Source organism: Crocuta crocuta, unplaced genomic scaffold, assembly GCF_008692635.1.
Source record: "Crocuta crocuta isolate KB4526 unplaced genomic scaffold, BGI_CrCroc_1.0 scaffold25, whole genome shotgun sequence".
In the NCBI taxonomy this organism is placed as follows: domain Eukaryota; kingdom Metazoa; phylum Chordata; class Mammalia; order Carnivora; family Hyaenidae; genus Crocuta; species Crocuta crocuta.
Window position 1 is genome coordinate 5,245,472 of NW_027532015.1, and position 14,560 is coordinate 5,260,031.

At 35.5% G+C, this 14,560-nt stretch overlaps 1 protein-coding gene across 2 annotated transcripts in view; it reads right to left on the bottom strand.

Moving 5' to 3' along the window:
* The window catches only part of STXBP5 (syntaxin binding protein 5), a 160,519-nt gene that overhangs the window by 4,623 nt on the left and 141,336 nt on the right, over positions 1–14,560 (bottom strand). For both annotated transcript variants that reach the window (XM_077776130.1, XM_077776129.1), the window contains 2 exons: positions 10,553–10,664; positions 642–862 (listed from right to left, as the gene is read on the bottom strand). In XM_077776130.1, the coding sequence (XP_077632256.1) occupies positions 642–862; positions 10,553–10,664 (333 nt within the window). The remainder of the gene's footprint in view (positions 1–641; positions 863–10,552; positions 10,665–14,560) is intronic.

Genomic DNA, 14,560 nt, shown 5'->3' on the forward strand with positions numbered 1-14,560 from the left:
AATCAAGGATTGGTAGACCTATGTGTCAAAATGAAGATGATATTCTACCTTAGGGGCCTTTAAGTCCAGTTTTTTAAGTGTTATAATGCTGGCCAATAAAGCATATTTATAAGAAGGCCAGCTAGGGGTCCCTTCTTTACAGTATCTGTTTCTAAGGTCCACGATGACTTCTGAATTTAGCAAGATGAATTCACTATAAAAATGCATCTCATTGGTCCTCTGTATGGATTGGTCTATAGATAGATTTAGTACTGTCTACTTGAATAAAAATATTTGCCAAATTTAGTTATTTAGATCAATCTAAAGAATCAAGAGAGGCAAATTATTCCCTTTTCTAACATTTGAGGTTTCTGTGTTCCCTATAAACAGTTGCAAATCCGTTGATTTTGTTTACAAAAAGTGTGAAGTAGAGCACTTTCCTTCAAAATTTATAAACTTCAGTAAGAGAACAAGGGCTCCTGAGGTATACATATCCTTGTCATGGTTCCCTCTGGTGGCAAGAATCAGGAACTTTATTGTACAGAGAATGAATGAAACTTCTCCTGTAGAAATATAATCTCTATTAAAGGGGAAAAAAACCCCAATTTTCATGCTTGCTTTACCTACATTACTTTGTTTAAATATCTGTTTGATAGACATACCTCATGAGCATGTTTAGAAAACGAATCTGCACTAGACAACATAGCTGCGGTTCTTTCTTCCAAATCACCAAGCTTCTGCCCTCTTTCATCTAGGGCCAACCTGGCTCGTGCTAATTCACCGACGACTCCAGATGCCGCTCCTTTCACACCTTCGATGCCACCGGGGCCAGGGATATGCTGTGCAAGACTCCTTGAAGCCTTTCCTGAGGACGATTCTCCAACTGAATGATTGGATAAATGAGAGAGTAACTCAAGATATGAAAATTTTATTAATATAAAAATGTTACTACATGATAACATTAAAACACAATTTTTAGGTTGACATTGACAATATAATTGAAATATGTATATATTCACTTTGTTTCTCATTATAATGATTTTTTAATATTTTTTTAGTTTTTTAGACATGCAAAAACAGAACGTACATTAACAGTCTACTCTATACTAGTTTGTCACAAAAATTTGTGTAAAAAAAGGGACCAATAATTCTTTGTTGTAATGAATAATGGGTATACTGTTACTAGTTTACATAACAGTAAAAATTACTCTAAGGTGTGCAAAAAATTAAAGATAAATTAAACATACAGATTTGGTTTAGTTTCTTCCATGTTTTCTCTATAAACTTTTCTGTTGTTTAATACCTTTTTAAAGTTTTTTTTTAAGCTTATTTATTTTAATTTGACAGCACGCACACAAATGGGGGAGGGGCATAGAGAATCCTATGCAAGCTCCACACCATTAGCATGGAGGCTGATACAGGCCTTGAACTCACAAACTGAGATCATGACTTGAACAGAAATCTCAAGAGTAGGATGATTAATGGACTTGGCCACCCAGGCCCCGCCCCTTCCATGCTTTCTCATACTTTAAATACTGTACTTAGGTTTAGAAGTAAAGAAAAATGCAGAATTTATTATTCTATGTTAGCCTCCAAAAGTTGTAGATATGCTGTATCTCTTTCTTTGTCTCCATTTATCTTTTCGCTTAAAAACAGACCAATTTTCTTCCTTCAAAAGATCTCAGAAATTCACAGCTTCCTTTTCCTACACAATCCAGACTGATTCCCTAATATCTAAGTTACTGTAAAAGTCCTACATTCTGTTAAAGACTGAGGTCAGATTATCCCTCTTCTCTCAGCATACATTTCTTTCACTGAAAATGTAATTCACATACCATAAAATTTGCCCCTGAACAATTCAGTAACTTTTAATTTATTTAGAAGATTGTGTAACCATTATCACTAATTCCTGAGCATTTTCATCACTTCAACAACAACAAAAAAACCAAAACGACCCCATGCTTATCAAGAGTCACTTTCTATCCCCCCACTTCTCAGTCCTTGGCAATCAACAATCTACTTGGTATTTATAAATTTTACTATTCCGAACAGTAATATAAATGGATTCATATAATATGTGGCCTTTGTGTCCAGCTTCTTTCACTTAAAATAATGTTGTCAAGGTTCAACTATGTTGTAGCACATATTGGTACTTCACTCTTCCTAATGACTGAATAATATTCCATCGAATGGATAGATGACATTTTGTTCATCAGATACTTCATCAGTTCATCAGATGATGGACCTTTGAGTTGTTTCTACTTTTTCGCTATTATGAATAATGCTGCTATGAACATCTGTACAAGTTTTTGTGTGAACAGAGATTTTCAATTCTCTTGGAAAAACACCGAGGAGTGGAGCTGTTGAGTCATATTTAACTTTTTGAGGAACATTCAGCTCTCCAAAGAGGTTACACCATTTTTACATTTCTATCAGCAATGTAGGAGATTTTCAATTTTTCCTTATTCTTGCAAACATTTATTTATTTTAATTTAAATTTTTTTAAATGTTTTATTTATTTTTGAGAGAGAGAGAGACAGAGGTAGACAGAGAGAGAGAGAGAGAAAGTACAAGCGGGGAAGGGACAGAGAGAGGGAGACACAGAACCCGAAGCAGGCTCCAGGCCCCAAGGTGTCATCAGAGAGCCTGATGTGGGGCTGGAACTCGTGAACCATGAGATTATGACCTAAACCTCAAGATCGTGACCTCTTGCAAACCTCTTCATTTATTATTGAATATCTTTTCAACGATAGCCATCCTACTACGAAGTGGCATTTATCTGATTTGCACTTCCCTAATGACAAATGATGATGTATGTCTTTTCATGTGTTTATTGGCCACCCAGAGGGCATATAACCTTGTTCCTGCCTTTAGTGGTGCTACACCATAGATTCCGTGCACTGGGCAGGCATGGGACTGTTTTTCTGAGACATTGGACATCAGACACAGCATGTAGAGGCTGTACTCTGGAGGAGAGGGGGGCAGGTCCATTTGGTAACAGATCCTTTAAGATTTCGAGTTTTGAATCCCAGGTGCACGCCAAAGAAAAGAGCAGGAGGGCTGTGGTGCAGGGAAAGCAGACTGCCTTTGCTATTCTGCGAGGGCTGCTGAACAGCCTGAGACCCCTATCCAGGGACAAGAGACTGGGGTGGTGCCATCTTCCCCACAACACCAACATGGTGGGACTTCAGAGAGCAACACAGTGGCCCCCAGTGGAGGTGAGACCAGCTCACACTAAACCCCACCCCTATGTTCCTGACCAGTGCTTATTTACTGGGGCAGGACAGTGACTCTGAGCCAATGCAATAGGCCTCTCCTCCAGAAGACCAGCACAGACAGCACCCTTCATGCACCAAGTGCACTGAAAATCAAGTGCTTCAATATGACACCTGCAGACCTGGTAGAAATAGGACCAAACTGGGGCGCCTGGGTGGCTCAGTCAGTTAAGCGTCCGACTTCAGCTCAGGTCATGATCTTGTGGTCCATGGATTCGAACCTCACATCCAGGTCTGTGGTGACAGCTCAGAGCCTGGAGCCTATTTCAGATTCTGTGTCTCCCTCTCTCTCTCTCTCTGCTCCTCCCCAGCTCATGCTCTGTCTCAAAAATAAATAAATGTAAAAAAATAAAAAATAAAAAAAAAAAGAAATAGGACCAAGCTTGTTTATGTTTTTTTTTTTTTTCTTTTGGAATCAGACTTATAGTTTTTTGTTTGTTAGTTTGTGTTTTTCACTTCCTTTTCTCTTTTTAATTGGATCAGGCTTCTTTTTTCTTTTTTTTTCCCTTTGGAATCAGGCTTACAGTTTTTTGATGGTCTGGGTTTGTTTTTTTTTTCTTCATTCCTTTTTCCTTTTCTTTTTTTTTTGGGATCAAGATTTTTTTTCCCCTTATTTTTCAGGCTTATTTTAACAAACAAACCAAAGCACACCAAGTTAAAGGCCCAAGTACTCCCCACTACAAGTAAGGAGGAGCTTTGTGGAGGACTGACCAGCAGGAAAGAGCAGCCAAAGCACAATAGCAGAGTGCACACAGCATACACCACAAACACTTCCTGAAGTGCTGGGCCCTGGACAGTACACACCCCTTTATAATACAGCATTACTCTCAGGTACAGGAAACATAACTCGCTTTCAAAACATGGAAAAGACAGAAGCTAAGCCAAAATGACAAGATGGAGAAATTCTCCCCAAAAGAAATGTTGAGAAGAAAAACAGCCAGGAACTTGCTCAAAACAGAGATAAGCAACATATCTGAACAAGAATTTAGAACAACAGTCAGAACACTATTAGCTGGGCTTGAAAGAAGCACAGAAGACACAAGAGAAATCCTTGCTGCAGAGATCAAAGACCTAAAAACTAGTCAGGCTGGAAGAAAAATGCTATAACAGATGCAAAACCTACTTGATACAGTCACAATGAGGACTGAAGAAGCAGAGGAGAGAATCGGTGATACATAAGATAAAATTATGGAAACTAATGATGTTGAAAGGAAAAGGGAAAGAAAACTATTAGATCACAAGTGGGAGGCTTAGGGAACTTAGTTATTCCATAAAGTGAAACAATATTTGTATTATAGGAGTCCCAGAAGAAGAGTGAGAAAAAGGGACAGAAGGTTTATTTGAGCAAATTTTAGCTGAGAACTTCCTTAATCTGGGGAAGGAAATAGACATCTAAGTCTAAGAGGTACAGAAGACTCCCCTTAAAATAAAAAAACAAGAACAAAACAACAAGAACAACAGGTCAACACCATGACATATCATAGTGAGATGTGCAAAATACAAAGACAGAGAGGGAATTCTGAGAGCAGCTAGGGACAAAAGGTGCTTAACCCACGAGGGTGGACACATAAGGCCAGAAGCAGACCTGTGCACTGAAACTCTGCAGGTCAGAAGGGGGTGGCAGGAAATATTCAATATGCTGAATAGGAAAAATATGCAGTCAAGAATCCTTTATCCAGCAAGGCTGTCATTTAGAATAGAAGGAGAGATAAAGACTTTCCCAGACAAAAACTAAAGGAGTTTGTGACTACTAAACCAGCCTTGCAAGAAATATTAAGGAGGACTCTTAGAGTGGAGGGGGAAAAAAAAAACCCAAAGCAACAAAGGCTAGAAAGGACCAGAGAAATCACCAGAAACTCCAACTCTACAGGCAACACAGGGACACTAAATTCATATCTGTCAATAATCACTTTGAATGTAAATAGACTAAATGCCCTAAGACATAGGGTATTAAGAATGGAAAAACAAAACAAAACAAGATCCATCTATATGCTGCTTATAGGAGACTCATTTTAGACTTAAAGACACCTACAGATTGAAAACGAGGGGATGGAGAACCATCTATCATGGTAATAGATGTCAAAAGAAAGTCAGAGTAGCTATACTTATATCAGATAAACTAGATTTTAAAATAAAGACTGTAACAAGAGATGAAGAAGGGAATTATATCATAATTAAGGGGTCTATCAAGAACATCTAACAATTGTAAATATTTATGCCCCCAACTTGAAAACACCCAACTACATAAATCTATTAATAATAAACATAAAGAAACTCATTGATAATAATACAGTAATAGTAGGGGACTTTAACACCCCACTTACAGCAATAGACAGATCATCTAAGCAGAAAATCAACAAGGAATCAATGGCTTTGAATGACACACTGGACCAGAAGGACTGAACATATACATTCAGAATATTTCATCCAAAAGCAGCAGAATATACATTCTTCTCGAGTACACATGGAACATTTTCCAGAATAGATCACATACTGGGTCATAAATCAGCTCTCAACAGTTACCAAAAGATCAAGATCATGCCATGCGTATTTTCAGATCACAATACTATGAAACTTGAAATCAACCACAAGAAAAAATTTGGAAAGCCTTCACATACATGGAGATTAAAGAAGATCCTACTAAAGAATGAATGACTGGGTTAACCAGGAAATTAAAGAAGAAATAAAACAATACATGGAAGCAAATAAAAATGAAAACATGACAGTTCAAATCCTTTGGGATGCAGCAAAGGCAGCCCTAAGAGAAAAGTATATGGCAATTCAGGCCTATCTCAAAGATCAAGAAAGGTCCCAAATAAACAATCTAACCTTATACCTAAAGGAGACAGAAAATACACAGCAAATGAAGCCTAAAGCCAGCAGAAGGGAAATAATAAAGATTAGAGCAGAAATAAATGACACAGAAACAAACACCAGTAAACCAGATCAAAGGAACTAAGAGCTTGTTCTTTGAAAGGATAAACAAAATTGATAACCCCCTAGGCAGACTCATCAAAAAGAAAAGAGAGAGGACCCAAGTGGATAAAATCATGGATGAAAGAGGAGAGATCACAACCAACACCATGGAAATATAAACAATTATAATAAGAGAATATTATGAAAAATTAAATGCCAACAAACTGGGCAATCTGGAAAAAATGGACAAATTCCTAGAAACCCACAAAAACCAAAACTGAAACAGGAAGAAATAGAAAATTTGAACAGTCCCATAACCAGCAAAGAAATTGAATCAGTAATCAAAAATCTCCCAAAAAACAAGAATCCTAAGCCTGATGGTCTTCCCAAAGGAATTCTACCAGACATTTAAAAGAAGAGTTAAAAACCTACTCTTCTTAAACTGTTCTAAAAAACAGAAATTGAAGGAAGGCTTCCAAACTCATTCTATGAAGCCAGCATTACTTTGATTCCAAAAGCAGACTACTCCATTAAAATGGAGAATTCAGGCCAATATCCCTGATGAAAATGGATGTGAAAATTCTCAATAAGATATTAGCAAACTGAATTCAACAGTTCATGAAAACAATTATTCACTGTGATCAAGTGGGATTTATTCCTGGGCTGCAAGCCTGGTTCTAGATCCACAAATCAATCAACATAATACACCACATTAATTTAAAAAAAAAAAAAGGATAAGAACCATATAATTCTGTCAATAGATGCAGAAAAAGTGTACAGCATCAATTCTTGATAAAAACCCTCAACAAAGCAGGGATAGATGGAACATACCTCAATATCACAAAGGCCATATATGAAAGACCCACAGCTAATATCATCCTCAAAGGGGAAAAACTAAGAGCCTTTCCCCCATGGTCAGGAACAAGATAAGGATGCCCATTCTCACCATTGCTATTTAACATAGTATTAGAAGTCTTAGCCTCAGCAATCAAACAATAAAAAGAAATAAAGGCATAAAAATTGGCAAGGAAGAAGTTAAACTTTCACTATTTACAGATGACATGACACTCTATGTAGAAATCCCAAAAGACTCCACCAAAAAATTGCTAGAATACATGAATTCAGCAAAGTCGCAGGATGTAAAATCAATGGGCAGAAATCTGTTGCATTTCTATACACCAATAATGAAGTAGCAGAAAAAAAAGGAAATCGATTCCATTTACAATTGAACAAAAATAGCAAAATACCTAGGAATAAACCTAACTAAAAAGGCAAAAGATCTGTACTCTGAAAACTATAAAAGATTTATGAAAGAAACTGAAGAGGACACAAAGAAAGGGAAAAGCATTCCATGCTCATGGATTGGAAGAACAAACACTATTAAAATGTCTATGCTACTCAAATCAATCTCTACATTTAATGCAATCCCTATCAAAATACCACCAGCATTCACTGCAGAGCTAGATCAACCAATCCTGGAAGTTGTATGGAACCACAAAAGACCCTGAATAACCAAAGCAATCCTGAAAAAGAAAAACAAAACTGGAGGCATCACAATTCCAGATTTTAAGCTATATTAATTACTAAGCTGTAGTCAAGACAATATGGTACTGGCACAAAAACAGACAAATAGATCAATGGGACATAAAAGAAAACCCATAAATGGACTTATAATTATATGGTCAACTCATCTTTGACAAAGCAGGAAAATATCCAATGGAAAAAAGATGGTCTCTTCAGTAAATGGTATTGGGAACACTGGACAGCAACATGCAGAAGAATCAAACTAGACCACTTTCTTATACCACACACAAAAATAAATTCAAAATGGATGAAAGACCTAAACATGAGACAGGAAACAATCAAAATCCTAGAGAGTAACACAGGCAGCAACCTCTTTCACCTAGGCTGTCACATTTTTTTACTAGAAATGTCACTGAAGGCAGGGGAAATGAAAGCAAACATGAACTACTGGGACTTCATCAAGATCAAAAGATTCTGCACAGTGAAAGAAACAATCAACAAAACTAAAAGGCAGCCTCCAGAATGGGAGACGTTTGCAAACAACATCTACAAAGTGTTAGTATACAAAATCTATAAAGAATTTATCAAAATCAACAACCAAAAAACAATCTAGTTAAGAAATGAGCAGAAGACATGAATAGACACTTTTCCAAAGAAGACACCCACATGGCTAACAGACACATGAAAGGAAGCCAGTTATCACTCATCATCAGGGAAAGAGAAACCAAAACCATAATAAAATGCCATCTCACATCTGTCAGAATGGCTGAAATTAATCACCGAAGAAGCAACAGGTGCTGATGGGATGTGGAGAAAGGGGAACCCTCTTGCAGTGCTAGTGGGAATGCAAACTGGTGCAACCACTTTGGAGAACAGTGTGGTGGTTCCTCAAAAAAACTAAAAATAGAACTACTCTACAATCCAGTAACTGCACTATTATGTATTTACGCAAAGAATATGAAAATACAGATTTGAAGGGGGCACATGAACCTCAATGTTTATATAGTAGCATTATCAACAATAGGCAAACTATGGAGAGAGCCCAAATGTCCACTGACTGATGAATGGATGAAGAAGACATGGTGCTTGTGTGTAATATGTATATATACATGCATATAATGGAATATTACCCTGCTATCAAAAACAATGAAATCTTGCCATTTGCAATGATTTGGATGGAACTATAGTGTATCATACTAAGTGAAATAAGTCTGTCAGAGAAAGACAAATATATGATTTTTACTCATGTGAAACTTAAGAAACAAAACAGATGAACATATGGGAAGGGGGAGAAGAGATAAAAGGGAAACAAACCACAAGAGACCCTCAAGGACAGAAAACAAACTGAGGGCTGATGGAGGGAAGTGGGTGGGAGACGGGCTAGATAGGTGACAGGTATTAAGGAGGACACTTGTTGTGATGAGCAGTGGGTGTTGTATGTAAGCGATGAATCACTGAATTCCTTTTATTTTTTAAAAATTTATTTACTTTGAGGGAGACAGAGAAAGTGGAGGAAGCAGGAGACAGGCAGAGAGAGAGAGAGAATCTCAAGCAGGCTCTGTGCTGCCAATGCAGAACCCAATGTGGGGCGTGAACCCATGAAACTGTAAGAGCATGACCTGAACTGAAATCCAAGAATCAGATGCTCTACTGACTGAACCACCCAGGCCCCACTGAATTCTACTTCTGAAACCAATGTTGCACTATATATTAACTAAAATTTAATTAAAAAATAGTGAAAGTAAGTACTGTAAAAAAGAAAAAAAAAAGATCCCCATCTTTGCCTGTTCCAGGAGTCCACCTTGCTCATATGAACACAGTTTAGTATCTCAGCCTCCTGCTTCAGATTAGCAAAGTACTCCAGAGTAAGAGTGGCCTCAGTTTTTTAGGCTCAGCATTTTGGGTTCCCTTCCTTCCCCAGGAATAGTATTCTTACTATACTATACTATTAGCTCTTTGATGTTTTTGTTTTGTTTTGTTTTTAGCTCTTTGATGTTTTAAAGAATTCAAAAATACATTTTAAAAATTTTGTGTGACTTTATCAATTATCCTTGGTGAGACTATTATTCCAAATTATCAGTCACCCATAGCTTGAAGAACAGTCTTCGTTTTTTTTACAATGAACTAAAACTGACTGATTCTCGGTACCAAGATGATTGATCAATCATCTGGAGAAGTCCTGAAAATTAAATTGCACTGCACTGCTACTTACTGATATTTAATGTTATAGGTTTTTTTAATTAGTCGAACAAATACAAAAGGAAAATCCTAAAATATTTTTGCAAAACAGAAAGAGAATAAAAGGAAAAAAGTAAGGATAGATAACAGTTCCTATCTGAATGAAAGGTCAAACATTCATTGTTTAATTTGCATTGCAAACATTCAAGAATCAATTCCTATTCTGTGACAATTATGTGGAAGGTAGTAAATGAACTAGACTTTGTTATTTTACATAACTTTCTACTGCAATGAGAATAGTTCTGGAGGTTTCATAAAATAAATGTTTAGGTGAAACACTTTTTCAAAGTTAAGGTCACCAATTAAAGTTAATTATAAAATTAAAATAATAACAAAAGATCACTGTTAATGAAAATACTTTCTAAATTATTCATTTCAAGTTGTGAATACTTATTTTTTTACTACCTGAACCTATTCTGATCTTGGTTCCCTGAGTAAAATAGTCCCCTGATATTGCTTAGAATGACAAGAAAATATGTACTTTTGCTAAAAACATGGATATATTAATTGTTGTGACAGAGGAAAAGGTGAACATAATTTACACATGTAAGAAAACTTAAAATGGCTTGAATTCTTCAGTTTTGTAGATATTAATATCCAAATCAAATAAATCAACTTACACAGTTCTTCTCTATCAAGAGATTGTGCACCACCTCCGAATAAGCCTTTGAAGAATCCCCTGTTTGGTGCTTCAGGTGTTTCTACAGGAGTGAAGAGTTCTCCCAACATCTCCTTTAAAATCAAAACAAATTGTAATTGGTAAAGTTATAGGGAAACTAAACTATAATTCACAAAACCATCACTGCAAACTCTTCAACTTAAGCTTATAACATTACCTATTGCGATTCAGAAACAATTAATAAGCATATTTCAAGTGATCAGGACTAGTACATACTGACTTAATCAAACAATTAAGACTAAACTGACTAAAATGGACTTGCTGCTTGCTACTCTGTCTAGATTATTTTCAAGCAAAGATGATATTCCTGCTTAAACTGTAAGAAGAATCCAATCTTTATGACAAAATTATCCCTTAATTCTTAATATCAAGAATTGATAGCTGGATTAATAATAAGGTCATCCTACATTAGAAAGAAGAAAAGCTACCAGTAAGTTGAAAAGTTTAGTGTAATGATGATACACAGTTTTGAAATTATCACTTTCAGCTGAGTCAGAAAATCAGTAACTTAGAAAGACACACCAACCTCTACTTTCATAAATATAGCCCAGGAAAAGAATTATGCCAACATACACATGATATTCCAGAAATCTGACAGAGGATCGAAAGGCTTCTTTCTATATTGTCTGAAATTACTGTCACTATTTTTCAGAGCACAGAAATGTTTGTAAAACTAACTCAGGAGACAAGAAAGGTTGCTGACATATACATATCTACTTTGTAGATAAATACAGAGCGGGAATAGGAATTTCTTTTTTTTTAATGTTTTTTTAAAATTTATTTCTGAGAGAGAGAGACAGAGAGAGAGACAGAGACAGCATGAGCAGGGGAGGGTCAGAGACAGAGGGAGATACAGAATCTGAAACAGGCTCCAGGCTCTGAGTCGGCTGTCAGCACAGAGCTGGAAGCGGGGCTTGAACCCACGAATCGTGAGATCATGACCTGAGCTAAAGCCGGACACTTAACCGACTGAGCCACCCAGGCACCCCAAGGAATTTCTATAAGAGAAGGAAAGTAGCAACATTATTTATAAGGCAGCTCCGGGAAGCTTTAGAAGTAAAATAAAAGTAGAGTGAAGTTTGGGGACTGCACTTCTGCTTACTGAAGTAGCTATGATAAAAAAGACCAGTACATTATTGGTTCCAGGTAGGAGTTCTGCTGTATCTGATTTTACATTATTATAGTTGAAGATTAAGTATGTGTTTTTTAGTTTCTTCCTTAGGGCTGGGCTAAGAAAGTTAATAAAGGATGTTCAAAGATTTTACTTTCAAATATATTCATATTAATACTGTCTCTCCAACCAGATTATAAATGAAAAAAGAGAACTGTTAACACTATATAACATAGTTTCACTTACAATGTTGAAGTGGACTGAAATCATACATTTTAATTTTCTTTCCTATGAATTTCTACAAAGTAGAGTAAAATTGAAATGAAAAATTTCCTTTAGTCAATAAAACAAACTTGTTAAAACTCACCATTGAACATACTGATAACTATAATTTAATTCAAATTTATATTAGACTATATAACAAAGGTAATTTAGGCATATTTCCAAACATTTCTATACTGTACTACACAGATTCAATTTAAACTATATTTATTAAATCGATACAACAAAAACTGGGAAACTGCTACCATTTCAATGTTTTTTTTATGCTAAACTAAGAGTAATATGACATATGAGTGACAGTATAAAGATAAGCATCTTAAAGTTTATTTTAAAATTATAGTTTAGAATTCTGAATTTATTTGGTGTTTAATAAGCTTATAATTTTATTAAGTATAAAGTAAGAAATATTAAAAAAACAGATTATAGTTATAAATGAAGAGTCACTTATAGTGGAGAAATGACTGTTTGGAACAAATATAAACCATGGAACACACGGACTTGGGTTTGATTCTCATCTCTGCCTTTTACCTACAGAGGAATCTTAGGCAAATCAATCTCTCAGAGAACTGGTTTCCTCAACTTTAAAAAGAAGCAATAATAACACTTACCCCTCAGGAATGTTATCAAGATTAAAGGTAATGAACAACATATAAAGTGCCAAGAGTAGACACGCAATTTTATAAACACTAAAAGGGAAAAACTATTTTCACACAATTCAAGATGAAACAAAGTATAAAATACAGAAATTATTTACCAATAGATCAACAATATGAATAGATTATCTTTAAGGGAAAGTTAATAGTAGGGATTTCTTAGAGGCCACAGTCTCAGTATTAACATTTGGGTTGAAACACTGACATTAAAAAAAAAATATATGTTACAAAAATGTTAAGTAGTATCTGTAGGTTTTTTGCTTGTGCTTGAAGAAGGATTTTATCGGGGAACCTGGGTGGGTCAGTTGGTTGAGCTTCTGACTCTTGATTTTGGCTCGGGTCATGATCTCACAGTTTTGTGTGTTCAAGCTCCCTTGCTGGGCTCCATGCTAACCCTGCAGAGCCTGCTTGGGATTCTCTTTCTCTCTCTCTCTCTCTCTCTCTCTGCCCTTCCCCTGCTCATGTTCTCACTGCCTCTCTCAAAATAAATGAACTTAAAAAGAATTACTAAAAAAAATAAAGATTTTACCTATGATTAAATTTACTATTTAGAATGATTCATTTTAATTTCTAGTGATGCTGGTGAAATCTAAAATAGGTTTGCATTTTCTGTGGAATCTTTCTACATCTAGTAACAGTAAATTAACTATTGTGAGATTCATCCATGATACTGAGTGTTATCAACAGTTCACTCCTTTTTATTGCTGCGTTGTATTCTACTGTATGAATATACTACAATTTGATTATTCATTTGCTGATGGACACTTGGGTAGTTTCCAGTTTTTTGGCTAGTACAAATAAGATAGCTATGAATATAAATTTCCTTTTATTTTAAGTTAAAAAACTAAGAGTAGAATGGTTTACGAATGTTTAACTTTTTAAGAAGCTTCTAAACTGTCTTCCAAAGTGGTTGTACTGAAGCAGTGTATTAGGGTTCTAGACCCTTTACATTCTTGTAAGAACTTGGCATGTTATTCTTTTTACAGCCTATATTATTTAAAAAATTTTTTGAATATTTATTTATTATTGAGAGACAAGAGCATGAGCATGGCAGAGAGAGGGAGAGACACAGAATCTGGAGCAGGCTCCAGGCTCTGAGCTGTCACCACAGAGCCCAACATGGAGCTCGAACTCACAAACCGTGAGATCATGACCTGAGCCAAAGACGGATGCTTAACTGACTGAGCCATCCAGGCACCCCAATTTTTTACAGCATTTCTAATAAGTGTTTAATGATATATCATCATGGTTATAATATGCAGTTCTGTAAGGTCTAATAATGTTGAAAATCTTTTCATGGTGAAGCATCTATTCAAAGATTTTGCCCAAGTTTTTATTGGATTGTTTTATCTACCTTCTGTGGACTTTTACAGAATCTTTTACATATTCTGGACTTAAGTCTCTTATAAATACATGTTTTGTCAAGTTTTTCTTCCAGCCTGTGGCTTATCTTTTTATTTCTTAAATGTCATTGAAGAGTAGAAGTTTAAAATTTTTAAGTTGTCAATTTTATTCTTTTATGGATAGTGAGTTTGGTGTTGTAGCTAAGAAATCTTTGCCTAACCCAAGCTAACAAAGATCTTCTCATAGGTTCCTTCTAAAAGTTGTATAGTTTTAGGATTTACATGTAAGTCTGGGATTCATTTTGAATCAACTGCTATATGTATTGTGAGGCATGTATCAAAGTTCTTTAAATTTTAATATACAATTTTTCCAACATAATTTGTTGAAAAGACATTCCTTTCTCAGTTGTACTGTTTTCATCGAAAATCAATTGTCCATATATGAGTTTATTTCTGAACTCTATATTGTTACATTTATCTATTTATCTAATTTGATGTCAGTATCATGTTCTTTTTATCACCGTAGCATTATAATTCCTTAAATCAGGTGGTATAAGTAC